Consider the following 25,805-nt stretch of genomic DNA (forward strand, 5'->3'; position numbering starts at 1 on the left):
CGAAGGGACGGAGGGAGGGACCCTGGAACTGGGACGGAGGAGGGAGGGGCCCCTGGCACTCACTGATTCTCACACACACACTCTCTCTCTCACGGACACACTCGCACCAAGTCTCACTCTCTCTCTGTCACACACACACACTCGCACATTCACTCTCTCTCACACACTCAATCTCACACACACTCTCTCAAACATACACACTCCGAGGAAAACCTTGCTAGCGCCCGTTTCATTTCTGTCAGAAACGGGCCTTTTTCATAGTAGATGACGGCAGAAAAAGACTTGCACGGTCCATCCAGTCTGCCCAACAAGATAACTCATATTTGCTGCTTTTTGTATACCCTACTTTGCTCTTCAGGGCACAGACCGTATAAGTCTGCCCAGCACTATCCCCACCTCCCAACCACCTGCCCCTCCTCCCAACCACCGGCTCTGGCACAGACCGTATAAGTCTGCCCAGCACTATCCACACCTCCCAACCACCAGCCCTGCCTCCCAACCACCGGCTCTGGCACAGACCGTATAAGTCTGCCCAGCACTATCCCCGCATCCCAACCACCAGCCCCGCCTCCCGATCTTGACTAAGCTCCTGAAGATCCATTCCTTCGGCACAGGATTCCTTTATGCTTATCCCACGCATGTTTGAATTCCGTTACCGTTTTCATTTCCACCACCTCCCGCGGGAGGGCATTCCAAGCATCCACTACTCTCTCCGTGAAAAAATACTTCCTGACATTTTTCTTGAGTCTGCCCCCCTTCAATCTCATTTCATGTCCTCTCGTTCTACCACCTTTCCATCTCCGGAAAAGGTTCGTTTGCGGATTAATACCTTTCAAATATTTGAACGTCTGTATCATATCACCCCTGTTTCACCTTTCCTCCAGAGTATACATGTTTAGTTCAGCAAGTCTCTCATATGTCTTGTAACGCAAATCCCATACCATTCTCGTAGCTTTTCTTTGCACCGCTTCAATTCTTTTTACGTCCTTAACAAGATACGGCCTCCAAAACTGAACACAATACTCCAGGTGGGGCCTCACCAACAACTTATACAGGGGCATCAACACCCCCTTTATTCTGCTGGTCACACCTCTCTCTATACAGCCTAACAACCTTCCAGCTACGGCCACCGCCTTGTCACACTGTTTCGTCGCCTTCAAATCCTCAGATACTATCACCCCAAGATCCCTCTCTCCGCCCCTACCTATCAGACTCTCCCTGCCTAACACATACGTCTCCCGCGGATTTCTATTCCCTAAGTGCATCACTTTGCATTTCTTCGCATTGAATTTTAATTGCCAAACCTTAGACCATTCTTCTAGCTTCCTCAGATCCTTTTTCATGTTTTCCACTACCTCCGGGGTGTCCACTCTGTTACAGATCTTAGTATCATCCGCAAATAGGCAAACTTTACCTTCTAACCCTTCGGCAATGTCACTCACAAATATATTGAATAGAATCGGCCCCAGCACCGATCCCTGAGGCACTCCACTACTCACCTTTCCTTCCTCCGAGCGAATTCCATTCACCATCACCCTCTGTCATCTGTCCGTCAACCAGTTCCTAATCCAGTTCACCACTTCAGGTCCTATCTTCAGCCCCTCCAGTTTATTTAAGAGCCTCCTGTGGGGAACCATGTCAAAAGCTTTGCTGAAATCTAAGTAGATCACGTTCATAGCTCGTCCCTGATTCAATTCTCCTGTCACCCAATCAAAGAACTCAATGAGATTCGTTTGGCATGATTTCCCTTTGGTAAAACCATGTTGTCTCGGATCTTGCAACTTATTGGCTTCCAGAAAATTCACTATCCTTTCCTTCAGCATCGCTTCCATTACTTTTCCAATAACCGAAGTGAGGCTTACCGGCCTGTAGTTTCCAGCTTCTTCCCTATCACCACTTTTGTGAAGAGGGACCACCTCCGCCGTTCTCCAATCCCTCGGAACCTTTCCCGTCTGCAAGGATATATTAAACAAATCTTTAAGAGGACCCGCCAAAACCTCTCTGAGCTCCCTCAATATCCTGGGGTGGATCCCGTCCGGTCCCATGGCTTTGTCCACCTTTAGCTTTTCAAGTTGTTGATACACACTTTCTTCCGTGAACGGTGCTCTATCCACTTCATTCTCAATTGTATTATTTCCAGTCCATCGTGGTCCTTCTCCAGGATTTTCCTCTGTGAAAACAGAACAAAAGTATCTATTTAGCAAATTTGCTTTTTCTTCATCATTTTCCACATAGCGGTTCGCAGTATCTTTTAGTCTCCCAATTCCCTTTTTAGTCATTCTCCTTTCACTAATATAGCTGAAGAAATTTTTGTCACCCCTCCTTACATTTCTAGCCATTTGTTCTTCCGTCTGTGCTTTCGCCAGACGTATCGCTCTCCTGGCTTCTTTCAGTTTCATCCGGTATTCCTCTTCGTGCTCCTTTTCTTGAGTTTTTTTGTATTTCTGGAACGCCAACTCTTTAGCCTTTATTTTCTCAACCACTTGCTTGGAGAACCATATTGGTTTCCTTTTTCTCTTGCTTTTATTTACTTTCCTTACATAAAGGTTTGTGGCCCTATTTATAGCTTCTTTCAGCCTGGACCACTGTCCTTCCACTTCTCATATTTCCTCCCAGCCCATCATCTCCTTCCTCAGGTATTCCCCCATTTTACTAAAGTCAGCACGCTTGAAATCCAGGACTTTGAGTTTTGAGTGGCCGCTCTCCACTTTAGCTGTCATATCAAACCAAACCGTTTGATGGTCACTGCTGCCCAGGTGGGCACCCACTCGGATATTTGACACGCTATCCCCATTTGTGAGCACCAGATCCAGTGTCGCTCCCTCCCTCGTGGGTTCCATCTGAGCAAAACACTTTGGAAAGCATCCATGATCCCTCTACTTCTTTCCGATTCCGCAGACGGAACCTTCCAATCTACATTGAAATCTCCCAGCAACAGCACCTCTCTCTTGCTTCCCAACTTTTGTATATCTGCGATCAGGTCTTTATCTAATTCCTCCAATTGTGTCGGAGGTCTGTAGACAACACCCACGTGGACAACACTACTAAATATATAAATTGTACTAACACAGCTACAATGGTGATGCAAATCATTAAAAAATATGTGCTAAAAACCCCCAGGAAATTATAAACCACAGAGCTCAGCCAAAAAACAGGCATATAAAGGTCTCCATCAACTAAAAAAAACCCCACACCTAACAGTATTATTTATTTGTTACATTTGATCCCACATTTCCACACCTATTTGCAGGCTCAATGTGACTGACATAGTAACGTGAAGGCGTTTGCAGACTCTGGTGTAAACAAATACAAAGTGATGTTGTGGCACAGCCACACTAGGGAATCATATAACGGAAGATGTGTTATATTCATTACGTTCTTTAGTTTTGTTGTGTTGCTGAGATCAGGCATTTATGTTGAATCGGTAGGGTATGACTTTTTAAACAGGTAGGTTTTTAGTGTTCTCCGGATGTTTAGGTAGTCGTTCGTAGTTTTCAAGCCTTTTGCACTCTGGGAGCTGTAGTGCTTCCTAGGAGGGATTACTGTGTGGGAAGGTCAGAGTGCACTCTGGGAGCGTCCCACAGTTGTGTGCTTATGTAGGAAAAACTGGATGCGTAAGTTGATTTGTATTTCAGTCCTTTGCAGCTTGGGTGGTGCAGATTTAGGTACGTTCGTGTTGATTCGGATGTGTTTCTAGTTGGTAGGTCGATCAATTCTGTCATGTATCCCGGGGCTTCACCGTAGATAATTTTGTGAACCAGAGTGCAGATTTTGAAAGCAATGCGTTCTTTGATTGGGAGCCAGTGTAGTTTTCCGTGGAGGAGTTTTGTGCTTTCAAATCGTGTTTTTCCGAAGATAAGCCTAGCTGCCGTGTTTTGAGCGGTCTGAAGTTTGTTTAAGGTTTGTTCTTTGCATCCCGCATAAATTCCATTGCAGTAGTCTACATGGCTTAGTACCATTGATTGTATCAGGTTGCGAGAAGTTTCCCTCGGGAAGAATTGTTTCATTCGTTTGAGTTTCCACATTGAGTGGAACATTTTCTTTCTTGTGGATGTCACTTGGCTCTCTAGTGTTAAGTTGCAGTCCATTGTAACGCTGTCTGAGACGGGGAGGGTGTAATCTGGGGTGTTGATAATTGTGGGGTTGTCGGCGTTGTGTTGGGATGAGATGACAAGACAGTGTAGTTTTTTTTTGTTGAGTTTTAGTTGAAATGCATTTGCCCAACAGTACATGATGTTCATGCTGTTCTTGATTTCGTTAGTGATTTCTGTCAGTTTAGATTTGTAAGGAATGTATATTGTGACATCGTCGGCATAGATGAAAGGGTTAAGGCCATGGTTGGATAAGGTCTTGGCTAGAGGGGCCATCATTAGGTTGAAGAGGATTGGTGATAACGGTGATCCTTGTGGTACTCCGCAGTCTGATTTCCATGGTGATGATATGTTTAAGTTTGATTTTACTTGCTATGTTCTTGTGGTTAGGAAACCCTTGATCCAGCTATGTATGTTTCCAACAATCCCAAACTTATCTAGTAATCTTATTAATATATTATGGTTTACCATGTCGAATGCACTAGACATGTCGAATTGGAGGAGGAGGATGTTTTTGCCTATTGCTATTTCCTGCTTGAATTTGGCTAGGAGAGTGAGTAGTACTGTTTCTCTGCTGTGGAGGGGACGAAAACCTGACTGTGATTCGTGTAATATTGAGAATTTGTTTATATAATCTCTAAGTTGTTTGGATACCATGCTTTCCATCAGTTTGACTGACATCGGAATGGATGCTACTGGACGATAGTGATTTGATTTGGGGGGTTTTCTTGGTGTCTTTTGGTATTGGAGTGAGCAGGATATCGCTGGTTTCCTTAGGGAAGAGACCTTGCTGAAGCATGTAGTTTAGGTGGGATGTGAGGTCTGCTATGAAGCGGTCAGGGGCGGATTTCATTAGGTAGTTGGGGCAGGTATCTAGTTTACAGTGAGTTGGAGAACCTGCTGATCGCCTGTGCATAGCCATTTAAAACAGATGACTGTGCAGAACTCATACACTGAGCCCTTCTCCCCCCCACCCCCAGTGTGCACCTGCCCTCCTGTGGCACCGCTCTCCTTGTTCCATTTCATTTCTTGCCCCCTACCTTCCTGGGGCTAATCATGGTATCAGGCGAGTTCCCACCTGGACAGCTCCCACCAAGGACTCCCCCCCTCCCCGGTCATTTCCCACCAGGTGTGGGGGGGATTGACCCGCGACCCACTGGGCCGGTGCTGGGGGCAAGAAGGATTTCAGAAAGAGAACCAGTGTGTGCAGTGTGAGAGAGAGCTCTGGGTGTTTTTACTGCTGGGGGGGGGGGGGGGGGGGGGGGGCGCTGCAGATTGACAGAGTGTGATGGAAAATATTAAGAATTGCTTTCAGTCTTACTTTGATCGATAATACATTTTAAACTCTTCTGTATTTTACTTGCCTGGTATATCTCAAAGAACAGGCTGGAAGGAATGAGATAAGGCATCTCTCAGGAACAATGTATGTCCCTGAAGCTAGCTTGAGCAGAAGGGAGGTGTAGGAGATAAGGCACCTCTCAGGAACAGGTTGGAATACCTCTGAAGCCAGCTTGTGCAGGAGGGAGGCGGGGTATGTTTGAGGTTCGGTAGATAAGTCACCTGGCCAGTGGTTTGTTTACCTGAACTGAGAGCATTTGACTGAATCCTCACGTACCTGGATAAGCTTTAATAAAAAGGGGGCTTTTTGCAGCGGAGCCTTGGGGCTCATTCTGTGGATGGATGCATCGTGCAGAAAAGACTTGTACCTGGTCTGGATGCTTCAGGCTTTCGCTGCAACGGGCCCCCCAGCTGATGAGATAAGGGCCTGAATGATGTAATTCCTGACCAGTGATGATATATGTGTATATATATCTTTCTTATTTTACTTTTCTATAGCCTTCCTTTAGTAATGTACTCGATTAGTGTGTTTATTTCTCCTCAAGACCCTTCACTGGCTCCCTATCCGTTTTCGCATCCTGTTCAAACTTCTTCTACTAACCTATAAATGTATTCACTCTGCTGCTCCCCAGTATCTCTCCACACTCGTCCTTCCCTACACCCCTTCCCGTGCACTCCGCTCCATGGATAAATCCTTCTTATCTGTTCCCTTCTCCACTACTGCCAACTCCAGACTTCGCGCCTTCTGTCTCGCTGCACCCTACGCCTGGAATAAACTTCCTGAGCCCCTACGTCTTGCCCCATCCTTGGCCACCTTTAAATCTAGACTGAAAGCCCACCTCTTTAACATTGCTTTTGACTCGTAACCACTTGTAACCACTCGCCTCCACCTACCCTCCTCTCTTCCTTCCCGTTCACATTAACTGATTTGATTTGCTTACTTTATTTATTTTTTGTCTATTAGATTGTAAGCTCTTTGAGCAGGGACCGTCTTTCTTCTATGTTTGTGCAGCGCTGCGTATGCCTTGTAGCGCTATAGAAATGCTAAATAGTAGTAATAGTAGTAGTAGTAATCATTGTGATGCAGTAACAGTAATGACTTATACACTCTCCAATTAAAGTGCAAATAAAGAGTTTCATTTACCCAAGACAAATCTAAAAGAATCTGTAGTATTTTAGTCTTTGAGCAGTCTGTGGTGATCAAGTGAGCAGGCTGCAGTACTGAAGCAATACACAGTGGTATGGGATTTGTGTGCTCTGGGAGTAGGGTTACCATATGTCCGGATTTACCCGGACATGTCCTCTTTTTGAGGACATGTCCGGGCAACTGGGCGGGTTTTGCCAATCTGCCCGCTTGTCTGGATTTGTGCCGCCAGCCTGCCCGTTTGTCCAGAAATCCGGACAAACGGGCAGATTGCTAGCCTCCCCTCCCCTTACTTACTACAGCCCTGGTGGTCTAGTGACCTCTTCCGCCTTCGGGGCAGGAAAGAGCCCCCTTTTTCCTGCCCGGAGCGCAGCCCTGCATGCATCATTCCTGTTATTATTATTATTATTATTTATTGCATTTGTATCCCACATTTTCCCACCTCTTTGCAGGCTCAGTGTGGCTTACAATACATCATGAATGATGCCAGTCAATAGTAAATCCAAGGATTTTTAAGGTATTTGAGATTGGCAGATTTAATTTTGGTGTATTGATGGTGGTAAATTTACTCGTATTGTATTGGGAGGTAAGTATTAGGCATTGGGTTTTCTCTGCGTTCAGTTTCAGCTGGAATGCATCGGAATGTTGCTGATCTCGGTGCCGATGCAGCACAGAGATCAGCAACAGGAAGGTTGCATGCAGGGCAGCGCTCCAGGCAGGAAAGAGGGGGCTCTTTCCTGCCCCAAAGAGGTCACTAGACCACCAGGGCAGTAGTAAGGTAAAGGGAGGGGGCTGACGGGGTGTGTGACAGGGGGGAGGAGAAATTGTGACGGGGCGGAACGAGGGCGTGAAATGGGGGCGGGGCTCAGTGTGGTGGGTGGGGCATGTGTCCTTTTTGGGGGACAAAATATGGTAACCCTATCTGGGAGGTGGGATTCTTGGAATGAGTAAAAAAAGAAATAAAAGTCGGGGCAGAGAAAACTGCTGGGTGGAAGGGGGGGTCAGCCTTCTTAGGGAGGGGTTCATACTAGTTGGAGACTGAGATTACTGAGGGGATGGGGTAATCAAACCTGAGCTGGGAGACGGCTTAGGTGGAGTCAGTCCTGGAGAACAGAAGAGCTGGGTGTTAATGCCGGGGGAATTCTACACAAAAAGATAGATAAAGCTGAATTTTAAAAAAATCTGCACAGTTACAACCCCAAAAACAAAGGCAGAAGCTGAAATCTAATGCATTCTGAGCACCTCCCGTGTCCCTGACTGTGTTTCTGGTTTGTGTTTCAGATGCGGGTGACATTTGAGGACGTCTCTGTCTCTTTCTCCCAGGAGGAGTGGGAGTATTTAGATGAGGAGCAGAAGGAGCTTTGGAGGGAGGTGATGAAGGAGAACTATGAGATCCTGATGTCTCTAGGTAAGGGTTTCCCGTTATTCTTAAAATCTGGGTGAGTCCCACTACAGGAAGCCGGTGTGACTGATAATGAGTGATGGCGAGATGACATTAGTACCTGGGGTGGGTCTGTTTCTAAGATTCTTCTGTTTTCATTGGAGTATTGTTTCGATTCCTGTCTGTAAAACCTTCAATAACTATGACTCTGGCATTCTTAGGGAGATTTTTTATTGAACTCGTTAAACTGCTGTTCTTCTACAGTACTATACAATGCTCTTTTTTTTATTTATTTAGAAAAATATGACACTGATGAGACCTTATCTTCATGTCCTAGTTGTGACAAAAGCTTAAATCAGGAAGAAAACATCATAAGAAATGCAAACTTCCACCCAGAAGAGATACTAGTTTCAAGTGCTGAATGTAAGAAAGAATTTAGCCATAGAGAAACATTCACAGATCATAAAACAGCTCAGAGTGGTGAAGAATCAATGACTACTACTAAACCTGAAAAAGTCTTTTGCAGAAAGACAGACCTCTCAAAGTACCAGAAAATTCAGAAAAATGAAAGCTTGTGTACTTCTGCTGACAGTGGTACAAGTGCTTGCTGGAAAAGAAACCTCCCAATGCACAAGAGAATCCACAAAGGAATGAAACCACTTAACTGCACTGAGTGTAATAAAAGCTTCAGTCAGAAGGGACACCTCACACAACACCAGAGAATCCACACTGGAATGAAACCATTCATTTGCACTGAATGTAATAAAAGCTTCACTCATAAATCAAGTCTCACAATACACCAGAGAATCCACACAGGAATTAAACCATTCATCTGCACTGAGTGTGATAAAAGCTTCAGTCATAAAACAAGCCTCACAGAACATCAGAGAATCCACACAGGAATGAAACCATTCATCTGCACTGAATGTAATAAAAGCTTCATTCGGAAGAAATACCTCACAGAACACCAGAGAACCCACACAGGAATGAAACCATTCGTCTGCACTGAGTGTAATAAAAGCTTCAGTCGGAAAGGACACCTCACAGAACACCAGAGAATCCACACAGGAGTGAAACCATATTTCTGCAATGAGTGTAATAAAAGTTTCAGTCATAAAACAAGCCTCACAGAACACCAGAGAATCCACACAGGAATGAAACCATTCATCTGCACTGAGTGTAATAAAAGCTTCAGTCAGAAGGTAAACCTCACAATACACCAGGGAATCCACACAGGAGTGAAACCATTCATCTGCACTAAGTGTAATAAAAGCTTCAGTCAGAAGGTAAACCTCACAATACACCAGGGAATCCACACAGGAGTGAAACCATTCATCTGCACTGAGTGTAATAAAAGCTTCAGTCAGAAAACAGGCCTCACAATACACCAGAGAATCCACACAGGAATGAAACCATTCATCTGCAGTGAGTGTAATAAAAACTTCAATCGGAAGGAACACCTCACCAGACACCAGAGAATCCACACAGGAATGAAACCATTCAGCTGCAGTGAATGTAATAAAAGCTTCAGTCAGAAGATAAGCCTCACAAAACACCAGAGTAAAGCCTTTTGCAAGTACTGAGTGTGGTAGAAGCTTTACTGTGAAAGAAGCACTCAGAAGACACTGGAGAATCCAAAAAGGCATCAAACCATTTATTTGCACTGAGTGTAATAAAAGCTTCAGTCATAAAACAGGCCTCACACAACACCAGAGAATCCACACAGGAATGAAACCATTCATCTGCAGTGAGTGTAATATAAGCTTCATTCAGAAGGTAAACCTCACAAAACACCAGAGAATCCATGCAGGAGTGAAGCCATTTAGATGTTCTGAGTGTGGTAAAACTTTCACTAAGAAGGGACATCTTGCGAGGCACCACAGAGTTCACACAGGAGTGAAGCCATTTACATGTACTGAGTGTGGTAAGACCTTCATTGACAAGGAAACACTCACTATGCACCAGAGAAGCCACTGAGAAGTAAAACCAGTTCTATGAAATGAGTGTGGCAAATGCTTGAGGTTGAAGCAATACATGATACAGCACCAGAGAATCCACACAGGAGTGAAACCATTTAAATGTTCTGAGTGTGGTAAAAGCTTCATTACACCATAGCTTTCACATGAGAGTGAAGTTATTTACATGTAGTGAGTGTGGTACACTTGCCATACACCAGAGAATGCATTCAGGAGGAAAACTATTTCTATGCACTGACTGTGGCAAAATCTTCACAAAGAAATACATGATAATACACCAGATAATCCACAGAGGAGTGAAGCCTTTTGCATGTACTGAGTGTGGTAAAAGCTTTACTAAAAAAGGAACTGTTTATTTAGGAGTTGTTTTATCCACCCCTCTGTAGACCTCCGCGGAACCCCTTTCCACGGTGAGGTGAACAGGGGACCAAAGGAGTGCCTTCGGACACAGAGGTGTAGAGGGGGTGACAGAAGGCGCAGTTCAAATCTAATTCCCATGACCTCGACTTTCTGTCTTCTAGGATCTATGTGAATCTTTGGCCATTTATTTTCCCACATAATGTCTACATGAGTGAAAGATAATTCACTTGTGTGTGTAGTATTTATGTGATACAGTTTAAAGAGACAAATAGATAATGAAGAGATTGAAACTGAGACTGGAGGAGTTTAGTGATAAAGATAGTCTTTTATTCTCACCAAATGAAACTGCCAGCTGTTGCACACATCAGTCAAATTCTGGGTTCAACGGACCGTAGCTTCGCCGTCTGACAAGCGTAGGGGAAGGACTCCGATTTTAGCTCAGATTCACAGTCCTTATATAGTATTTGCAGTCCATACAACTCAATGGAGAAAGACTTTTTTTTCTATTTTTTTTTCATCTATGAATCATACTTAACCGCAGGTCAGGTGCCCACCTGCCCCTCCTTTCTGATATTACTTAATAACGTCAATTTCCGGACTTGTAAACATCTTTCCTAATATAGAGAGATCAGGTTTTTTTTTGTATCTTGTGACTCTGGGAGCCATTTTAACTGCAACAGACTCCATGTTCTGAACCAAACTTTTTAGGATTTTAGCCATCAATTCCTTGATCTTGGCTTTTGCACTGCTTTTGAATGTCACACTAAATTCTAATAAGGCTTATCAAGCAGCCCTGCTCCTGCAGGTGCTCAGCAACAAGTCCATCATCAGAGTTTTAGGCCTAGTCAGTGCTTTTCAGCAGTTTAAGCTATGTAACTTGGCCCACCACCATTCCAGTGGATGGGTCTCAAGCTGGGACACATATTAACAGAACACTCAACAGACACTGGAGAATCCACACAGGAATGAAACCATTTATCTGCACCAGGGTTGAAGAAATACATGATAATGCACCAGAGAATTCACACAGGAGTGAAGCCATTTACATGCACTGAGTGTAATAAAAGCTTCTGTTAGAAGGTAAACCTCAAGAAGCTATAGAAATGATAAGTAGTAGTAATAGAAACCACCGAATGATCCACACAGGAAGGTACATATAAATATCTAGGAGTGGAGGAAGAAACGACTAGAAAGCTGAAATGGCCGAGAAAAAATCAGTAATGACTATTCTAGGAGACGTCCTGCACTCTCATATTCTTTTCGTATTTCAGACTGGCCTCTTAAACACCTGCAAAAACTTGGGGCCCTTTTACTAAGCTGCGTAGACGCCTACGAGCACCCAATGTGCATCAATTTGGAGTCATCACCCGGCTACCGTGTGGCCTGGGCAGTAATTTTAATTTTTACATGTGTCCACTACGCGTGTCAGATAATTATTTCTATTTTTGGTGCATGGTGGAAACTGGGCGGTAATCATCATTCTACGCACTTAGACCATTACCACTCGGTTAACGCTTGAAACCCTACCACTGAGTCAATGGGTGGCGGTAAGGTCTCAGGCCCAAAATTGACGTGCACCAATTTTATTTTGATGAAGTCAAGGACTGCTTTATGGAGCAGCTGGTTCAGGAACCTACAAGAGGGGGAACAATTCTAGACCTAGTGCTTAGTGGAGCATGATCTGGTTCAGGAGGTAATGGTGCTGGGGTTGCTTGATAACAGTGATCATAACATGATCAGATTTGATATAAGCTCTGTAGTAAGTACACATAGGAAATCCAATATGTTGTGGAATCCAAGATGGCGACCTGAAGGGAGTGCACTGAAGCAGCTCCTGAACCCAAATATAAGTGCTTTAAATTTCCTTAAACAACTTTTACCTTAAAATGCCCAAACGAAGAGGCAGGCAAAGACCAGGTCCTGTGGCAGCCGCCTTCCCCGCAACTGGGACGATGGACTGCTTTGTTGTAACGGGACAGCAGGTGGGCTGTGGAGTTTCGCTGCCGGAGAAGACGGAGAAAGGAGAAACGTCTCCCCTGCTTCAGCCCAGAGTTGAGAGAACCACCGCCTATGCCTGCAGTCATGCAGGAAGTCTTTGTACAGGGACTGGATATTAAAACTATTTTTCAGGCATAGAAAGGAAATGTTTCTTAATTCTCAAATAAGAATATATCCAGATGTAACCAAAGTAACTCAAAAGAGGCGTCAAACTTTTCTTAAATTGAGTCCTATTGTGTTGCAATTGGGAGATTATTTTGGTTGAATTATCCGTGTAAATGTGTGGTGAAATTGAACTCAGTGAAATATATATTTCTTTGACCCATTACACCTGAAATCTTTCTTAGATTCTAAGAAAGTAGTTACTCCATCTTTGAGCTCAGAAACGATAATTACAACCACAGCTCAAGTGAAATAATATTATCCTGTAAATCTCCCTTCTTAGTTGATAGAGAATTGAAAATAAGAATATATTTTTTCCTTGTGTATTGTGTTTGGTTTCTCTCTCCAATTTGTGGACTAATATAAGATGATTATAAATAGTTTTCATTATAAGATAATTATTTTTTCTTCTAATATAAGATTTGTGTATAATCTTCTTATCTGTACAAGATTTGTTCTTGGTATTGTTAATAAGAAATATAAATAAAGAATTTTTAAAAAAGGAAATCCAATATGTTAGCATTTAACTTTCAAAAAGGAGACTATGATAAAATGAGAAGAACAGTGAAAAATAAAACTTAGAGGAGCAGCTGTAAAGGTCAAAACATTACATTAGGGGGGAGCAGGGCAAAATGGCTGATTGAGAAGACGCACAAGAATCTGCTCTGTGCTTACCTTGTTCCTCTCTCTATCATGCCTTCTAAGTGTAAGGGTTAGGTGAACTTTTATCCCCCTGAAGCCACCTCTACTCCTCTTGGTCAACAGAAGTTGGATTCGTTTGTGCTTCCATAGCCGGCAGGAAATGAGGGTGAGATACCTGCTCGGTGTTGGACAAAGGGAGAGTCCCAGCTTTCGGGAGGGACATCTTTGACCCCTCAGACCAGGTTGCTCCACCACTGTGACAACACCATGGAGGAGGCTGTGAGGACTCAGAAGAAAGATGCGACATCTTCAACAGCCACTGTGGGGGCTTCTCCTGGGTCAAACCACCAGGCCTTGTTTCTGACTATCCCTTTTTCCTGGATGGATATTTTGGTTTGTTCACCCACTAGCACCCTTGGATCGTGTGATTCCTTTTACCTTCAGGTGGGTCTCCCCACTGGATAACCTGAGACAGATTCCGAGATATGCTCACCCTTAGAGATCTCACTTTTTAATTAATCTAAATAGTCATCTAAAGGAGGGTTCCACTCACCCTCCTTGCTCACAAAACTCACAGAGTCTGTATTATGATAAAGACAGTGCTCTTGAAAAGTGTCAAGAACCCTGTACAGTTCTGACCTGCATTCGCAGTTATAAACGAGGTTATGAAGATGTTAGTGTTACCCAGCAGTGCATAGAGTAACTGCAGAAAGGCAGTATATCAAATCCCATTCCCTTTCCCTTTCCTCTCCTACAGCTTAACATTAAAATTGTTTCAAATTCCCTTCCATTAGAACCATTTTAAAATCTGTTTTCTACTCCCGCACCTTTGGCCTCTTCATTTCGTGAATGTTTTCAAACTCTGTCAGAACAATGTAGTATTTCTTCTCAAAAAGCATGGGAAAAAGATACTGGTGAACATTTGTCAAATAAAGAATGGTCTCAGGGGCATTGTCAGCTACTGGAAGCAGTTAATACAATATGTATCTCGCATTTGGCAGACCAGGTGGAAATATGACCCAGGTCTGTTGCTGGGTCACCCTGTACTTATTCGTCCAATACCGAAAGGTTTTACAGCTTTTGTGCACAAGACCATTGTAGTTGCCATGCAAGTGATCCTGTCTGAGTGGGTATCTTATAGTTCTCCATCCTATTCCCAGTGGCGGACTCGTATGATCCTGCTGTTACGAGTCGAAAGGATGGGGGTGCATGACTTTAACCCTGGACCTGGTCTGCGGTTTCTAGATACTTGGCATCCATTGTTAGATACACTGACCCCAGCTGCCAGGAGTAGGTTGCTGAACTTTTAACAGTTTCCCAGGCAATGCACAAAGAGGGGGAGGGGGAGGGACTTCGGGTAAACGGTGGGGGGAAGGGAGGGGCGGAGGGGGTTGTTTGGGGAGGTAGGGGAATTTATTAAAAAACTGTATTATGTTGTAGACATGGTTGATGCCTGTTGTGACCTAGATTTAAAAATGTGTGTGTACAATATCGTTTAGTGTTTCTTGTACAGGCTATTTTGTCTTTAATAAAAAAGATATACCATAAAGAATGGTCTCTGTCCTGGTTAAATGGCCCGAGATCCTCCCTCTCCTATTTTTTACAACACAGAGCTCATTGGACTCCTACTAAATCCTTTAAAAGTAAATGTGTCCTGTCTGTCTGTCCTGGCCCTTATCCCTTATTTGTCCTGTCTGTCTGTCCAAATTAGATTGTAAGCTCTCTTGAGCAGGGACTGTCTCTTCATGTTCAATTGTGAAGCGCTGCGTACATCTGGTGGCGCTATAGAAATGATAAGTAGTAGTAGTAATTATCTCTCAATGATTTATGTTGGTCTTGCTCTATCAGAAAGGTACAATAATGTCTTTACATCAGTGGCGTAGCCAGACTGCCAATTTTGGATGGGCCTGAACCCAAAGTGGGTGGGTACAAAATTTTCTCTCTACCCCCCTCCCCCAGCAAAATTTAGTCACGCTAATCAGATGCATTTGTCACACAGGGTAAAGTGCTGCTTTTCAGTGCATCAGATTTCAGAAAATGTATTTAATAGCCTAACACCCTGCCTCAGGTCAGTATAATGCTGTTACGGTATCCTCGCCTGACCTAAGGAAGGAAGTATTGGTCTCTGAAACTTCATTAACACAGGTACCATATTACTTTATCCTAAATTAAAAATAAAATTATTTTCTTTACCTTTCTTGTATGGCCATTTACTTTTTCTCATTGTGTCGCTCCCAGTCTCTAGATTCTGCTTTCCTTCGTTTTCACTTAACTCTTCTGACACGGTTTCCTGGCCATTTCTCATTTTTCTCTCCTTTTTCTTTGCTTTCTTCAATATTTTTCTGCCTCTCTCTCTCTCTCTGTCCTGATTTAATTCATTCTTACTATCCATTCTTTAATTTCCTTCATCTACTTATGGCTTTTCATCTTTTTCTCACCCTTGTTCTCCCCATGCCCCTCCAGTCTTTCACTACTCTCCTTTTCCATCCAGCAGCTCTCCTCTTTCTCTCCCCATCCTTCCAGTAGTCTCCCCTCTTTCTTTCTGCATCCTTCCGTCCAGTGTCACCTCTTTCTCCCTACCCTTTCATCCAGCGTCTTCCCTCTTTCTCTCCCCATCCATCTACCCTCTCTCCTGATCCTTCCATCTAATGTCTCTCTCTCCCTCTTTCTAACCAGTGTCTCTGTATCACTCTACCCTTTTCTGTTCAGTGTCCCTTCTCTCTCCACATCCTTCCAGTCTCTCCCCTTTCTCTCTGTATCCTTTCATCCATCTCCCCTCTTTCTCTCCCCATCCTTCCATCCAGAGTCTCTCCCCCATCCATCCGTTTTCCCTCTTTCTCTCCCCATCCTTCCATCTGTTTTCCCTCTTTTCTCCCCATCCTTCCATCTGTTTTCTCTCTTTCTCCCCATCCTTCCATGTTTCCCTCTTTCTCCCCATCCTTCCATGTTTTCCCTCATTCTCTGCCATCCTTCCATCTGTTTTCCCTCTTTTCTCCCCATCCTTCCATCTGTTTTCTCTCTTTCTCCCCATCCTTCCATGTTTTCCCTCTTTTCTCTTTTCCTCGAGGCCCGCCCTGCATGCCAGCGCCAGCGCCAGCCCCCATTGCCGGCCACTGCTGCTTTTCCTGTTGAACAGCAGGGCCGACGCTACAAAAAGAAGAAGCGCTAACGCTAAGGACGAAAAATGTTTTTTTTAAAAAAGCGCAGCACCGGCAGGCACTGTCTAGGCAGCCTTGAGGCATTGGCTGCTAGCTCTGCAGGCTCCTCCCGTCTCTTACATTACTGCCCCTGCATCGCTCCAGGGGCAGTGACGTAGGAGACGGGAGGAGCCTGTGAGCCAGCAGCCAATGCCTCAAGGCTGCCTAGACAGTGCCTGCCGGTGCCGCACTTTTTTTTTCTTTTTTAAACATTTTTCATCCTTAGCGCCGTTAGCGCTTCTTCTTTTTGTAGCGCCGGCCCTGCTGCTCAACAGGAAAAGCAGCAGTGGCCGGCGATGGGTGCTGGGGCTGGCGCTGGGCGGGCCTGGGCTGAAATTGGGTGGGCCTGGGCCCAGCCAGGCCCACCCGTAGCTACGCCCCTGCTTTACATTTTGGCTGGATATTTGGCCTAAAATATTAGATCTTACAACTTTCTAACTACCGCTGGGCCCCTCGTCCCACAGCGTAGTAAAAGGACCCCTTAGGTTGGAAATGTATTGCCCTTACAAACTCTTTCTTTCTGATGCCCCAGGGCACAGAGACTCCGTAATTCTGAGAGCTGTAGCAGTGGTTGGACGTAGAAATCTGAAGAGAGGCAGCTCTATTGCAGAGGTGAGAAACAGGTAGAAGTAGCTCAGAGCTGGGTGATTGGAGAGTGCAATATATCATTAGGAAGACATATTCAAGGTAAAAAACCAAGTTCGCTCCAGGGAGTTTAGCAGGACAAGTGCTGTCTGAAGCAAGATGGAGAGGGAGAGGCTAAGAAGGGCTCACACAGGCCCAGGGAGGAACAGGTAAAGACCAATGGGGACAGAGCCTGCCATCGGGTAGCAAGGGGTGGTCCTAGAGGACAGCCCTCGATTGGAGGGAAGGGTCATACCTGGCTGACCTCTCAGGGCCCTAAGTATTGAATTAAATTTGCTCCTAACTCAAGTTTTACTGGTCTTAACATTATATGATGTATTTTACTTCCTGTTAATATATTTTCAAAATGTTCATGCTTTTCTAATTGTTACATAAGCCAGATTGAATCTGAGTTCTACTCGGGCTAATGCGGAATATAAAATGTCAAAAAGAAATAAATACATTAAAATATCGTAAGGATGATAACAACACATTAAACAAGAGATGAAAGTGGGGAGCCCTGTGGCACCCCACAACCAGGCAACTACCCATCTGAAAGCTCACCCTGCATCTTAACCACACAGGATCTGAAAGAGGACATTATGCAACACTAGATTGTGTGAAGAAGTGGCCAGGTGGTTAGAGCACTAGTCTTGTAATCCAGAGGTGGCCGGTTCAAATCCCACTGCTACTCCCTGTGATCTTGGGCAAGTCACTTAACCCTCCATGGCCTCAGGTACAAACTTAGATTGTGAGCCCTCCTGGGACAGAGAAATATCCAGCGTACTTGAATGTAACTCACCTTGAGCTACTACTGAAAAAAGTGTGAGAAAAATCTAAATAAATAAATAATAATAATAAAATAGATCGAATGCACTTGACAGGTCCAGTTACGTTATTAAAGCCTGATAACCAAAGCCACTAAATTGCATCCTTACCAGGGACACTTTTATAGAACAACCCCCGTAATGAAATCATACCAAATGGACACAATCTGAATGTCACACAATTTTCACTATGTAATAATGTGGTTAAAATTTGTGATGAGAACTAAGAAACTGCCACAGGAACACACACATCTGGTACTTTGAATTTCTTTGCTTTGTATTGTATTCATTATTGCTTTGGCTAATACATTAGCACACTGATTTCTACTTCAATAGTACCCTGGTTGTCCTCTTTCCACCAGGTCTCTGACGTGCCTGTTTTAGTGCTATATACTCTGACTCTCCCGTCTTATTTTTCAGTGTGTTTTTTGGTTATAACTACAGCAGTTGAGAGGGATAATTTGCAGTCTTTGCTCTCCCTCTTAAAGGCTCCTGGCTTACTTTTGCCTTTGTTGCAACCTCTCCATCGAGAGGCTTTAACTTTCACATTCCAATAGTATTCTTCAAAGATACTCCCACACACTGTAATCCCAACTACAAAGTACTGCACTGTGACATTCTTCCACATTAATCCCTCCTAGGAAAGACTACAGCTCCCAGAGTGCACTCTGACCCTCCCACAGATTTATCCCTCCTAGCAAGGACTACAGCTCCCAGAGTGCACTTTGACTCTCCCACGCAGTAATCCCTCCTAGGAAGGACTACAGCTCCCAGAGTGCACTTTTACCCTCCCAGACAGTAATCCCTCCTAGGAAGGCCTACAGCTCCCAGAGTGCACTTTGACCCTCCCACGCAGTAATCCCTCCTAGGAAGGACTACAGCTCCCAGAGTGCACTTTGACCCTCCCACGCAGTAATCCCTCCTAGGAAGGACTACAGCTCCCAGAGTGCACTTTGACCCTCCCACACAGTTATCCCTCCTAGAAAGGACTACAGCTCCCAGAGTGCACTCTGACCCTCCCACACAGTTATCCCTCCTAGGAAGGACTACAGCTCCCACAGTGCACTTTGACCCTCCCATACAGTTATCCCTCCTAGGAAGGACTACAGCTCCCAGATTGCACTCTGACCCTCCCACGCAGTAATCCCTCCTAGGAAGGACTACAGCTCCCACAGTGCACTTTGACCCTCCCATACAGTTATCCCTGCTAGGAAGGACTACAGCTCCCAGAGTGCACTCTGACCCTCCCGCGCAGTAATCCCTCCTAGGAAGGACTACAGCTCCCAGAGTGCACTTGACACTCCCACACAGTAAACTCTCTTAGAAAGGACTACAGCTCCCAGAGTGCACTTTGACTCTCCCACTCAGTAATCCCTCCTAGGAAGGACTACAGCTCCCAGAGTGCACTTTGACCCTCCCATGCAGTAATCCCTCCTAGGAAGGACTACAGCTCCCAGAGTGCACTCTGACACTCTCATACAGTAATCCCTCCTAGGAAGGACTACAGCTCCCAGAGTTCATTGTGACATGCCACACAGTAATCCCTCCTAGGAAGGATTACAGCTCCCAGAGTGCACTTTGACCCTCCCACACAGTTATCCCTCCTAGGAAGGACTACAGCTCCCAGAGTGCACTTTGACCCTCCCATACAGTTATCCCTCCTAGGAAGGACTACAGCTCCCAGATTGCACTCTGACCCTCCCACGCAGTAATCCCTCCTAGGAAGGACTACAGCTCCCAGAGTGCACTTGACACTCCCACACAGTAAACTCTCTTAGAAAGGACTACAGCTCCCAGAGTGCACTTTGACTCTCCCACTCAGTAATCCCTCCTAGGAAGGACTACAGCTCCCAGAGTGCACTTTGACACTCCCATGCAGTAATCCCTCCTAGGAAGGACTACAGCTCCCAGAGTGCACTCTGACACTCTCATACAGTAATCCCTCCTAGGAAGGACTACAGCTCCCAGAGTTCATTGTGACATGCCACACAGTAATCCCTCCTAGGAAGGATTACAGCTCCCAGAGTGCACTTGATACTCCCACTCAGTAATCCCTCCTAGGAAGGACTACAGCTCCCAGAGTGCACTTTGACCCTCCCACGCAGTACTCCCTCCTAGGAAGGACTACAGCTCCCAGAGTGCACTTTGACCCTCCCATGCAGTAATTCCTCCTAAGAAGGACTACAGCTCCCAGAGTGCACTTTGACCCTCCCACACAGTTATCCCTCCTAGAAAGGACTACAGCTCCCAGAGTGCACTCTGACCCTCCCACACAGTTATCCCTCCTAGGAAGGACTACAGCTCCCACAGTGCACTTTGACCCTCCCATACAGTTATCCCTTCTAGGAAGGACTACAGCTCCCAGAGTGCACTTTGACCCTCCCATACAGTTATCCCTCCTAGGAAGGACTACAGCTCCCAGAGTGCACTCTGACCCTCCCACGCAGTAATCCCTCCTAGGAAGGACTACAGCTCCCACAGTGCACTTTGACCCTCCCATACAGTTATCCTTGCTAGGAAGGACTACAGCTCCCAGAGTGCACTCTGACCCTCCCATGCAGTAATCCCTCCTAGGAAGGACTACAGCTCCCAGAGTGCACTTGACACTCCCAAACAGTAAACTCTCTTAGAAAGGACTACAGCTCCCAGAGTGCACTTTGACTCTCCCACTCAGTAATCCCTCCTAGGAAGGACTACAGCTCCCAGAGTGCACTCTGACACTCTCATACAGTAATCCCTCCTAGGAAGGACTACAGCTCCCAGAGTTCATTGTGACATGCCACACAGTAATCCCTCCTAGGAAGGATTACAGCTCCCAGAGTGCAGTTGATACTCCCACTCAGTAATCCCTCCTAGGAAGGACTACAGCTCCCAGAGTGCACTTTGACCCTCCCACGCAGTACTCCCTCCTAGGAAGGACTACAGCTCCCAGAGTGCACTTTGACCCTCCCACGCAGTTATCCCTCCTAAGAAGGACTACAGCTCCCAGAGTGCACTTTGACCCTCCCACACAGTTATCCCTCCTAGGAAGGACTACAGCTCCCAGAGTGCACTTTGACCCTCCCATACAGTTATCCCTCCTAGGAAGGACTACAGCTCCCAGAGTGCACTCTGACCCTCCCACGCAGTAATCCCTCCTAGGAAGGACTACAGCTCCCAGAGTGCACTTTGACCCTCCCATACAGTTATCCCTCCTAGGAAGGACTACAGCTCCCAGAGTGCACTCTGACCCTCCCATACAGTTATCCCACCTAGGAAGGACTACAGTTCCCACAGTGCACTTTGACCCTCCCACGCAGTAATCCCTCCTAGGAAGGACTACAGCTCCCAGAGTGCACTGTGACACTCCCACTTAGTAATCCCTCCTAGCAAGGATTACAGCTCCCAGAGTGCACTTGATACTCCCACTCAGTAATCCCTCCTAGGAAGGACTACAGCTCCCAGAGTGCACTTTGACCCGCCCACGCAGTTATCCCTCCTAGGAAGGACTACAGCTCCCAGAGTGCACTTTGACCCTGCCACGCAGTAATCCCTCCTAGAAAAGAGTACAGCTCCCAGAGTTCACTTTGACCCTCCCACATAGTTATCCCTCCTAGGAAGGACTACAGCTCCCAGAGTGCACTTTGACCCTCCCACTCAGTAATCCCTCCTAGGAAAGAGTACAGCTCCCAGAGTGCACTTTGACCCTCCCACACAGTTATCCCTCCTAGGAAGGACTACAGCTCCCAGAGTGCACTTTGACCCTCCCACGCAGTAATCCCTCCTAGGAAGGACTACAGCTCCTAGAGTGCACTCTGACCCTCCCACACAGTAATCCCAACTAGGAAGGACTACAGCTCCCAGAGTGCACTCTGACTCTCCTACACAGTAATCCCTCCTAGGAAGCACTACAGCTCCCAGAGTGCACTGTGACATTCTTACACATTAATCTCTCCAAGGAAAGACTACAGCTCCCAGAGTGTACTCTGACACTCCTCCACAGTAATCCCTCCTAGGAAGCACTACAGCTCCCAGAGTGCACTTTGACCCTCCCACGCAGTAATCCCTCCTAGGAAGGACTACAGCTCCCAGAGTGCACTTGACACTCCCACACAGTAAACTCTCCTAGAAAGGACTACAGCTCCCAGAGTGCACTCTGACACTCCTCCACAGTAATCCCTCCTAGGAAGCACTACAGCTCCCAGAGTGCACTTTGACCCTCCCACACAGTAATCCCTCCTAAAGAAGGACTACAGCTCCCAGAGTGCACTCTGACACTCCTCCACAGTAATCCCTCCTAGGAAGCACTACAGCTCCCAGAGTGCACTTTGACCCTCCCACGCAGTAATCCCTCCTAGGAAGGACTACAGCTCCCAGAGTGCACTTTGACCCTCCCACACAGTTATCCCTCCTAGGAAGGACTACAGCTCCCAGAGTGCACTTTGACCCTCCCACACGGTAATCCCTCCTAGGAAGGACTACAGCTCCCAGAGTGCACTCTGAGTCTCCCACACAGTAATCCCTCCTAGGAAGGACTACAGCTCCCAGAGTGCACTCTGACTCTCCTACACAGTAATCCCTCCTAGGAAGCACTACAGCTCCCAGAGTGCACTGTGACATTCTTACACATTAATCTCTCCAAGGAAAGACTACAGCTCCCAGAGTGCACTCTGACCCTCCCACACAGTTATCCCTCCTAGGAAGCACTACAGCTCCCAGAGTGCACTTTGACCCTCTTACACAGTTATCCCTCCTAGGAAAGACTACAGCTCCCAGAGTGCACTCTGAGTCTCCCACACAGTAATCCCTCCTAGGAAGGACTACAGCTCCCAGAGTGCACTCTGAGTCTCCCACACAGTAATCCCTCCTAGGAAGCACTACAGCTCCCAGAGTGCACTTTGACCCTCCCACGCAGTAATCCCTCCTAGGAAGGACTACAGCTCCCAGAGTACACTTTGATCCTCCCACACAGTAAACTCTCCTAGAAAGGACTACAGCTCCCAGAGTGCACTCTGACACTCCTCCACAGTAATCCCTCCTAGGAAGCACTACAGCTCCCAGAGTGCACTTTGACCCTCCCACGCAGTAATCCCTCCTAGGAAGGACTACAGCTCCCAGAGTGCACTTGACACTCCCACACAGTAATCCCTCCTAGGAAGGACTACAGCTCCCAGAGTGCACTTTGACCCTCCCACGCAGTAATCCCTCCTAGGAAGGACTACAGCTCCCAGAGTACACTTTGATCCTCCCACACAGTAAACTCTCCTAGAAAGGACTACAGCTCCCAGAGTGCACTTTGACTCTCCCACACAGTAATCCCTCCTAAGAAGGACTACAGCTCCCAGAGTGCACTGTGACATTCTTACACATTAATCTCTCTAAGGAAAGACTACAGCTCCCAGAGTGCACTCTGACACTCCTCTACAGTAATCCCTCCTAGGAAGCACTACAGCTCCCAGAGTGCACTTTGACCCTCCCACGCAGTAATCCCTCCTAGGAAGCACTACAGCTCCCAGAGTGCACTTGACCCTCTTACACAGATATCCCTCCTAGGAAGGACTACAGCTCCCAGAGTGCACTTTGACCCTCTTACACAGTTATCCCTCCTAGGAAGGACTACAGCTCCCAGAGTGCACTTAGACCCTCTTACACAGTTATCCCACCTAGGAAGGACTACAGCTCCCAGAGTGCACTGTGACATTCTTCCACAGTAATCCCTCCTAGGAAGCACTACAGCTCCCAGAGTGCACTTTGACCCTCCCACGCAGTAATCCCTCCTAGGAAGCACTACAGCTCCCAGAGTGCACTTGACCCTCTTACACAGATATCCCTCCTAGGAAGGACTACAGCTCCCAGAGTGCACTTTGACCCTCTTACACAGTTATCCCTCCTAGGAAGGACTACAGCTCCCAGAGTGCACTTTGACCCTCTTACACAGTTATCCCTCCTAGGAAGGACTACAGCTCCCAGAGTGCACTTAGACCCTCTTACACAGTTATCCCACCTAGGAAGGACTACAGCTCCCAGAGTGCACTTTGACCCTCTTACACAGTTATCCCTCCTAGGAAGGACTACAGCTCCCAGAGTGCACTTAGACCCTCTTACACAGTTATCCCACCTAGGAAGGACTACAGCTCCCAGAGTGCACTGTGACATTCTTCCACAGTAATCCCTCCTAGGAAGCACTACAGCTCCCAGAGTGCACTTTGACCCTCCCACGCAGTAATCCCTCCTAGGAAGCACTACAGCTCCCAGAGTGCACTTGACCCTCTTACACAGATATCCCTCCTAGGAAGGACTACAGCTCCCAGAGTGCACATTGACCCTCTTACACAGTTATCCCTCCTAGGAAGGACTACAGCTCCCAGAGTGCACTTTGACCCTCTTACACCGTTATCCCTCCTAGGAAGGACTACAGCTCCCAGAGTGCACTTAGACCCTCTTACACAGTTATCACTCCTAGGAAGGACTACAGCTCCCAGAGTGCACTTTGACCCTCCCACAGTAATCCCTCCTAGGAAGGACTACAGCTCTCTCGCTCTTTTTTTTAATTATGGGGACACTGAGCCACTCAGGGGTGAAAATGTGCAGAGCAGTTCACTAGGCTTTTCTGTTTCTCTGCCAGGATCTTACTGACCCCTCCTTGATCCTGTAAATAAATCTTTAAATAACACATCATTAGCCCAACCCACCTAGTTTCATATTGCAAACCCTGCACAGGGCTGGAGGGAGGTCTCTCAGTCTCAGTCTCTCTTCCTTTGTTCAATGCACATCCTTCCTGTTTCAGAAGCAAGTGCTAAAGAAGCTGATCACTGGCTTCCAGAGAAACCCATCCCTGCAGCCCAGGAGACATTCACACAGGAGCCTGGACTGGAGCTGGACAAGGGCAGGAGGATGGAGCAGGTAGGAGACTGGCAGGAGGTGGGCACCAGGGGATGCAGTGCCAGGCAATGCTGTAGATAGAATGTATTTGGATACAGGCAGCAGATGATGTTTTGTATATTCCTGAGAATCTAGCATGTGATGTTTTTGTTCTTTCCTGAGAAAGTAGCAGAATAGCAGGTGATGTTTGTACATTCCTGAGCAGGTTCACGAGCTGTTCATGTAGAGTTGTTCTTGTAAGCAATGCATGATCATGGTTGTGTAAGCAAAATGTAACCAATAGTAATGATAATACATGTAATATCCATGAATATTCATAGAGTATATAAGAAGGGGATTGACTCCCAAATAAAGAGTTTTTTGCCCAGACACACGAGAGGAGAGTTATTTTGCAACATCTGGTGACCCCGACGTGATCGGTGAAAACGTGACGTACTTACTACGACTGGAACAGTCAGCGCGCCATTCCTTCTACGGAACACTGTAAGTATGGGGGGAAATTTAACATCATCACATAAACAACATGCACAGGAGCTATATACTATAACGCAAAGATATGGTTCCTCCCGAAATCCAATAACTCTTAAAGATATAGAGCGTTTAATTGAGGAAATAGTTTGTCAATGTCCCTGGTATCCAGAGAAGGGATCATTCGATCCTCAAACATGGGAAAAGATAGGGCAGCAGTTTCGTTTAGAGCCTAGAGTTTCGACTCCTATATTATTGACTTGGAGAGAGATATATTCTACTATAGTAATTCTCTCTTCTGGATTGACAGGCATTACTAACGAAAATATATCCAACAAATTGCCAGGCAAGACCTGGTCTCTTTTACCTCCCGCGACTCTTGGACCTACACCTTCTCCTCCTTCTTGTCGGCTGGCCACCGATATGGGAAGGGAAGAGCAAAACAAAACTCCTGACTTTACTACTACTACCCCTAATAAACCAATTGAAAATATCCAAAACAACAACGCTAATGATAGCGTTATTATTACCAAAACACCAAAGAGCGTAGAACGACCTAGTTTAATTCAATTAGGTATACAGCAAGCACGAAAAAATGGTGAATTCATTTGGAACGATGATCTATGGGATAATTCGGAACCTAATCCTAATTTATACCCAGTTACTAGAACTACAACAATAGAGGCAGGGAACGAAACACATCATGCAGAATGGACTGCTCTACCTTATCAAGTTT

At 46.0% G+C, this 25,805-nt stretch overlaps 1 protein-coding gene and 1 pseudogene across 1 annotated transcript; both read left to right on the plus strand.

Moving 5' to 3' along the window:
* LOC115462307 overlaps positions 1–25,805 on the plus strand; it is a 759,864-nt pseudogene that overhangs the window by 435,085 nt on the left and 298,974 nt on the right.
* Positions 8,665–10,960, plus strand: LOC115462356 (gastrula zinc finger protein XlCGF26.1-like; the record flags this gene model as incomplete). The annotated part of the gene is made up of 2 exons (XM_030192369.1): positions 8,665–9,530; positions 9,586–10,960. Coding segments are annotated over 2 exons (1,212 nt in total), but the record flags the coding sequence as incomplete, so codon positions are not given.

This window comes from Microcaecilia unicolor, chromosome 1 (assembly GCF_901765095.1).
Source record: "Microcaecilia unicolor chromosome 1, aMicUni1.1, whole genome shotgun sequence".
Taxonomy (NCBI): domain Eukaryota; kingdom Metazoa; phylum Chordata; class Amphibia; order Gymnophiona; family Siphonopidae; genus Microcaecilia; species Microcaecilia unicolor.